The 6,874-nt window shown below is 45.6% G+C and overlaps 2 protein-coding genes across 6 annotated transcripts; one reads left to right on the top strand and one right to left on the bottom strand.

Moving 5' to 3' along the window:
• Nucleotides 1-21: 21 nt before the first annotated feature.
• On the bottom strand, nt 22-3,471 carry lypla1 (lysophospholipase 1). Of its 5 annotated transcripts, none has more exons than XM_019879906.1 (9): nt 3,386-3,457; nt 3,087-3,093; nt 1,774-1,805; nt 1,132-1,197; nt 967-1,014; nt 810-880; nt 664-737; nt 489-590; nt 22-286 (listed from the first exon to the last, which is right to left on the bottom strand). In XM_019879906.1, exons 1-9 carry the CDS (start codon nt 3,406-3,408, stop codon nt 71-73), a joined length of 639 nt encoding a protein of 212 aa, XP_019735465.1. In that variant the 5' UTR covers nt 3,409-3,457; the 3' UTR covers nt 22-70. The 5 variants fall into 5 exon arrangements, with proteins under 5 accessions (XP_019735465.1, XP_019735464.1, XP_019735466.1 ...); XM_019879905.1 differs by lacking the exons at nt 3,087-3,093; nt 3,386-3,457 and adding exons at nt 372-431; nt 1,956-2,184 and having other exon boundaries at nt 22-217; XM_019879904.1 differs by lacking the exons at nt 3,087-3,093; nt 3,386-3,457 and adding exons at nt 1,956-2,104; nt 2,191-2,246 and having other exon boundaries at nt 23-286.
• Nucleotides 2,422-4,474, top strand: mrpl15 (mitochondrial ribosomal protein L15). Its single transcript, XM_019879900.1, has 4 exons — nt 2,422-2,642; nt 2,859-3,016; nt 3,429-3,594; nt 3,886-4,474. Exons 1-4 carry the CDS (start codon nt 2,538-2,540, stop codon nt 4,345-4,347), a joined length of 891 nt encoding a protein of 296 aa, XP_019735459.1. The 5' UTR covers nt 2,422-2,537; the 3' UTR covers nt 4,348-4,474.
• The last annotated feature ends 2,400 nt before the right edge of the window (nt 4,475-6,874 follow it).

Here is a 6,874-nt window from a genome sequence, read left to right as displayed (position 1 = left end):
ATTTTGAGTGAGCTGATTTTTGTGAACAAATGGACAAAATGAGGCCCCCCTTCAGTTGCCCATCCCTGGACTACAGGATACATTTGGTGCGGACCTCTGGACAGGCGCTGTGGGGCAGGCCAGGATACGCCTTGAAGAGGACCTTCTCGGGGCCCAAGAGGCTCCTCAGCTTTTCGGCAGTGCGACTTCCGAAAGAGAACGGCACCAGCGGGTCGGCCTCGCCGTGGCACTGCAGCACGGTCACGTCCTTGTTGGTGTCACCGCCGCCCGTCGCCGCCGCCGCCGCCTATGGGAGAGCCGTTAGGAGAAGGACGCGTTCATTGAAATAACCGTGTGCGACTTCCGAAAGAGAACGGCACCAGTGGGTCGGCCTCGCCGTGGCACTGCAGCACGGTCACGTCCTTGTTGGTGTCACCGCCGCCCGCCGCCGCCTATGGGAGAACCGTTAGGAGAAGGACGCGTTCATTGAAATAACCGCGCGTGTCCACCTGAGGGAAGGCGTTGCGCAGAGGAAGCCAGCAGCTGAGGGCCACCACCCCGGCCAGCTTCTGCTGGCTGGTCAGAGCCGTGTAGAGCGACAAGGCACCGCCCTGTGGTCGAAATTGGCAAATGCGTCACCTCCGGTGGATTTCAAAACATGGGGGAATCATTTTTCATACTGACCTGTGAGAATCCACCCAGGATGATTCTATGGGAGGGGATCCCATTCTTCACTTCCTGGTCAATCATGGTTTTAACTGAGGGTGAATCAAAAGTACGTGATTCCATGAATGCAACGCGATAACATCGCTTTGAAGGAATGGACGCACGGTTGTCTGACGCTCTCTTGATGCCGGATTCGTCTTCTTCCGCATTTGGACTCAAGCTGTAAATGTCGAACCTGAACACAACCGTGGCAATATGACTCTTTTTACATGCAAACATGCATTTCATATATTGTACATATACTCATGTGCATCCACTTACCAGGAAGGCATGGACATTCGCATGTTTAAGGTGACAGGCATGGTTGGGCTGGAGATTAAAATAATAATAACAACATTAAAACTGAACGAAGTATCACCATGACAAATATAGTGAGAAAAGAAAAAAATACTGTCAAGTTGCATGCTAATTTCGAAACAAACATACGCATGTGGACAAATGTACTTGACGTGTGGAATCCTGATGCCACCAAATGCTTCTGCCCAGCCGTGACTGCGGGGGGTAAAAAGAAACCATAAAATGCTTTACATCTAATCAGACATATATACAGTAATTACACAGCACACTTTTTAGATAACCTACAAAACACTTTTACACAGCACAGAGATTTATCCACCAAATGCTTCTGCCCAGCCGTGACTGCGGGGGTAAAAAGAAACCACAAAATGCTTTACATCTAATCAAACATATACACAGTAATTACACAGTACACTTTTTGGATAACCTACACAACACTTTTACACAGCACAGAGATTTATGTGAGTTGTGTTCTGTTTTTTTTTGTTTTTTTTTTCTTTTTTATGGTAATAGCGACATTCGAATCTTTGCTGCACATACCAATAATCTCCATGCATGATATTGTGCTGATGAGAGTGCAACGAAGATGAAAACAACTTTACACAGCACAGAGATTTATGTGAGTTGTGTTCTGTTTTTTTTTGTTTTTTTTTTCTTTTTTATGGTAATAGCGACATTCGAATCTTTGCTGCACATACCAATAATCTACATGCATGACATTGTGCTGATGAGAGTGCAACGAAATGAAAACTGAAAAAAAAGGTGACCTACCCCGTGTCACCGAGGCCATGCAGAAAGATCACCTGCAAAGTTTGCAATGACAATTAGTTGAAGGCTAAATGCCTGTTGGGCTGCTGCTGCTTCTGCTGCAAATAGGTGAGCTTTACGATGATGAAAGCAGCAGAAGGCTGCATGTACTGCAAGTTCCAAACTAGTCGGGATTATCGACTCACCGCCGCGGTGGCTTTGCGGGCAGCAGGCACGATGGCAGGTAGAGGCGCCGACATATTATTACCGCACATACAACAACGCGACGTACCCGTGAAGAAGCCGATTATTAAACCAAATATGGAAGCGAAATGTCAAGGTGCTTGATGGACGACTGCAAAAAAAGCACTGCAGATTTCCTGCGTTTGATGAAAACACCACACACAATGCAAAAACTATCACGCGAAACACACTACTAACGACATCGGGGGAGGGCAAAGAAAGTCCCGCCTTTTCCACTTTATGATTGGCTCAGCCGTAGAAAGACAAGACCCCGATTGGTTCTTTGAAACTCCAGTCTTTCACCTCACCGTAAAGTCAGATGATGAGACGCTTTGATCACTACTTTAAGAGTTAAACGTGATTAAAATGTATTTTTAGAGCTTTTAATTTTTTTTTTATTCCTAACGTTGATTTCTTGCGAGGTACAATCACTTCCTGAGTTCCGCCCACCGTCGTCACGTGATCCGGGTTGTCCTTGGCTACAGGAAGGGTCGTCAAGTTTGGACGGAACCATGTGAAACGAACTTGGGAGCATCATAACAATCATGTCTTTCCCTCACAAAACCGGCGGCAAAGCGTTCGAAGCCTTGCGGAATATGCCGCGCATAAGCCTGGAAAACCTCAGGCCCGAACCCGGCGCCACGCACCCCGTACGGTTCCATCTTTTTTTTCGCACCGTGTGGCAACTAACTGGCTAGCGTGGCTAATGCTAACCCTAGTTTCTGACCGACAACGTCGGCTAACGCTAACTAGCTTGGCGAATGCTAACACCGGTCTCTGACTGCCAACATCGGCTAGTAGGTTAGCTCGCGAGGCTAATCCCGACCCTCTCCCTAGAATTGTTTCGTCTTTTGTTATATTTTCAGGAGAAACGTCGTGGCAGAGGGCAGCACGGCGGCAACCGTAGCGGACGAGGACACAAGGGAGAGCGGCAGCGAGGCAATCGCCCTCGGCTCGGCTTCGAAGGCGGACAGACGCCCTTCTATCTGGTCATCCCTAAGTATGGTTACAATGAAGGCCACAGGTACTACATGCATATAAAAAAAATACAGATTAGATTATTTCCTCAGAAACTGGATGGATTAGCTACTCACCTGCAGACTTCCATGCATTTATCAAGACGACGGCGCTTACATATACAGACAGATGCACAAATAAATAAAACATGCACAAGTAAATAAAACAAATTAAAAGGGATTTACATGATCTATTTTATTACAGTGTAAATCATTTTAAAAGATACTAAGATTTATAAATGTTATGTAGGTTTTTCTTTTTGGCCTGACTTCCTGTGGCTGCTACTGCAAAAAAGTCCCTCCAAAAGTCTCCAATTGCAATGCAAAATCCTCGTTGGAGACATGAAATCACCCCAGCAAATCACATGGTAACCAACCTGTTGTGTTTTGGCTGTCGCATGTTCTTCTGTGCCGCTTCAGCCGTCGTCCTCAGTACCAGCCACTGTCCCTGAGGCGCCTTCAGTACCTCATCGACTTGGGCCGCGTGGACCCGGGACGGCCCATCGACCTGACGCAGCTGGTCAACGGGCGCGGCGTCACTGTGCAGCCGCTCAAGAGGGACTTCGGCGTGCAGCTGGTGGACGAAGTAGGTGCCGCGCACGCTGCACTTCTCTTACGTTGGCTAGGGAGGACAGACCAGATGACATATGTTCAGATTATTATTATTTTTTTAAAATAATTGAATAAAATGACAGAATTTCTGTTTGTGTAGAAAGAGAGAGATGGATACATATAAAGATTTGCTGAATTAATTGGTCAAGAAATCAAAGTGAATATTAATTTCAATGCAAGCATTTTAAAAATTTGTTTGTGACTTTGGAGCCTGCCAGCAGATGTCACCGTTCACAACGCCTCACATGCTCTTCTGTGTTTACAGGGCGCCGACTTGTTCTCGGCCAAAGTGAATATCGAGGTCCAGCGCGCATCCGAGAAAGCCATCGCCGCCGTGGAGAGGAATGGCGGCGTGGTGACCAGCGCGTTCTACGACCCCATCAGCCTGGCTATCCTCATCAAACCCGTGCCCTTCTTCCAGCGCGGTCAACCCATCCCGAGACGCATGCTGCCCGGCGAGGAAATGCTTCCCTACTACGTGGACCCTAACAACCGCGGCTACCTGGCGGACCCTGACGAGGTCCAGCAGGCGCGCCTCGCCCTGGCACTCAAGTACGGCTACGTACTGCCGGACATTTCCCGAGACCGACTGTACGACATGCTTGCTGCCCGCAAGGACGTGCGGCAACTCTTCTTTGGACTCTCACCAGGGTGGATAGTCAACATGGCCGAGAAGAAGATCCTCAAGCCTTCAGATGAGAAGCTACTGAAATACTATGCATCCTAGTGGACATTTGTGAATTGCAAGCTCGAGTAGTCCAAATAATTTGCAATAAATTATGCCATGTCGTTTGTGAACATTCATCCAATGCATAATTTGAATAAATCAAATGTGCCAAGGCAGTACAGTCGTTTGCAAAGTGCATTCATGGGCTCCATCTAGTGGTATGCAAGAGTATTACTGTTTAAGAGTTCAAATTGGCCGATGGCATTGGATAAAACATTAAAAGAATGCGAAGAAAGCAACAGATTTCATTTTGGGGAACACCTTGGGGAGCCTGCTGCTCATGACAAAATGTCTTGGAATCATGCATTCCGGGAACGGAATGAAGGGGAAAACGGTCCGAGTGCAACAGGTGAGCAAGGAGGAAATCAAGACGAGTGGAAAGAATGAAAACAGGAAACAGATGCCAGTGACGTGTGCCACTTCCAACTTTGAAAATGAGTCACAAGACGGATGCCAGCTGTATCCTGCGTCACACGCTTCTTCGCGTACGTCTTTTTGGGAACACAATTGGAAGTACGGCCTCATACATACTGAGTGTGTGTATATATATTTTCCATTATGTGAATCACGGAATTCACTTTCAAGAGATAAATAGCAGTAGTGTTAACCTAAAGCAGCACTGGGCACTGTAATGTACTTTCAATAAACGCTTATTGGTATGAAAAAAAAAGCTATTAGAGCCTTAAAAGTATAAATGTGGCCATTTTTTTTCTGGCGGTGTACGTGAAAAGTCGGGAAAGGGACTCGGGTGTGATGTTTATTTGGTCGAAATGGCAGGCTGGCTAAAAATAAATGGCCTATTTGATGCTTTTTTATCGAAGGAAGCATATGTTTGTGTGTTCACATTGTGCTCCTTACACAAAGCCAAACCAGTCACAAGCCCAGGCCAGATTTAGGGGGGAGGGAATTCAAGAGAAAAGTTCTTTTTTTTGTGTGTTCTCGTGGTTAAATGTGACACTTAAGTGGCGTTAGGGCTGAGGACAAATCTGGGCCGCATCCTTACCACATCAAATAAATCCGAGTGCAGGAAAGAAAACGCGAGTCATTGTTTACAGGCGGGTGGGGGGGCGGGGGGGCTGGCTTTTCCTCAAAGCAGCAGATTCCTTTATCTTCAAAGCAGCAGATCCTTTGCACTTCAACTATCGAAAGGCTCACTTTGCTTACTTTTTTTTTTTTGGGCATCCTTTGACTTCCAGGCCTTTGCATTTCCATTTTATGGACGTCGTCAGAATATCAGCAATTTTTTTTTTTTTCCAAAGTGAAAACAGATATTGGCAATTGGAAGATGATCCGCCTGCTTTCACCGAGGACTACAGAAATCGGAGAGTATTTACAGAACTGATAAAGAGTCTGAAAAGGCGAGGATTAATCTTCGCCGTTAAATTGATGATCCTAATCGCCGTGGATTCATTTTGATAATTGATGAGTTTAGTGGGCGAGTCAATTGTTGCACCTCCACTTAGCGGTATGTGAAAGAAATAGCCGTCGATTTGATTTGACAATCGATTAATCGATAACTTGCTGTACCTCTACTTGTGCGCAATATGACCTTTTTATTTTTTTTCTTGTGCTATATTCCGTCGCAATGTTTGGAGGTGTTTCGGACAGGCGTTAGACGGCGACGTGGCTCTCTGTGACTGCACATTAATCTAATGTCTGTGTCTAACCCGTTCACACTCAGCTAATTAGCCGGCAGACATTTTCTGCAACTAACGAACGCAAGCGAGCGGGAGGATTTGTTTGCGGGTCTGGCGGCTGTCGAGGGCCACTTAATGGCGGCTCCGAGGTGGCGCGGGCCCCGCCGCTTGCACACAAGCGGTGGCGATATCGGAGAGAAGGCGTCCAGACGTGCTTCATTTGGGGCGAGAACGAGCAAGCCCGGTGTGGGCTTTGCTCATTTGCAAAGGAAGGATGGCGCCACGCCTCCACGAGGCAGATAACGACGACATGCAGGTAGAACAGAAAGCCGTTCATTGTTTTGTTTTTTTTAATCGTCATTGAAATTAATTATTTTAAAGAATATTTTCACGTACACTGTAAAAGCATTTGTGATTTTAAAAACATTTTCTTGATTTTTTTTCACTATTCATTTTGTGTTACACAAGCTTGCATTTCAAAAATGTATTCATTTTTAACCTACGATCCATGGAGGATTTTTTTTTTTTTTTGGTGATCATCTTATTTTTATTTTATGTTAAAAAAAAGTACGATCACGTTTGTGCATTTACATATTTTATTTTTTGAACTGATAAATCATTCGATATTTTGCCTTCATCTAGAACAATTTTTATGGTCATTTTGTAATTGATCTGATTTCTTTTTTTAATCAAAAAATAAAGAATTCCATGTTATTACGTTATTTTTTTACGTTACGTTCAATCAATCCATCATGCTTCTGCTAATGCGAGCAGTCAAGGGACCACATTTGGTTCCCTTCGAAACGCTGTTATTTGACACACCAACATTAACGCACATGCCTTGTAACGTTTAATGAGAGGTGGGGGGGGCATTTGGGGTGGGGTGGGGT

Source organism: Hippocampus comes, unplaced genomic scaffold, assembly GCF_001891065.2.
Source record: "Hippocampus comes isolate QL1 unplaced genomic scaffold, H_comes_QL1_v1.1 scaffold446, whole genome shotgun sequence".
In the NCBI taxonomy this organism is placed as follows: Eukaryota; Metazoa; Chordata; class Actinopteri; order Syngnathiformes; family Syngnathidae; genus Hippocampus; species Hippocampus comes.
This window is presented reverse-complemented; position numbering and strand designations above follow the sequence as displayed.

Excerpts from the sequence above, each read along its gene's own strand:
- lypla1 (XM_019879904.1), bottom strand. The coding sequence starts at position 2,024 with ATGTGCGGTAATAATATGTCGGCGCCTCTACCTGCCATCGTGCCTGCT. Across the intron at positions 1,015-1,131 it reads AAGTACATTTGTCCACATGC|CCCAACCATGCCTGTCACCT; the intron begins GTATGTTTGTTT and ends TTTAATCTCCAG. Across the intron at positions 287-488 it reads TGCGCAACGCCTTCCCTCAG|GCGGCGGCGGCGGCGACGGG; the intron begins GTGGACACGCGC and ends GCTCTCCCATAG.
- mrpl15 (XM_019879900.1), top strand. The coding sequence starts at position 2,538 with ATGTCTTTCCCTCACAAAACCGGCGGCAAAGCGTTCGAAGCCTTGCGG. Across the intron at positions 2,643-2,858 it reads AACCCGGCGCCACGCACCCC|GAGAAACGTCGTGGCAGAGG; the intron begins GTACGGTTCCAT and ends TTATATTTTCAG. Across the intron at positions 3,017-3,428 it reads GGTTACAATGAAGGCCACAG|CCGTCGTCCTCAGTACCAGC; the intron begins GTACTACATGCA and ends GTGCCGCTTCAG.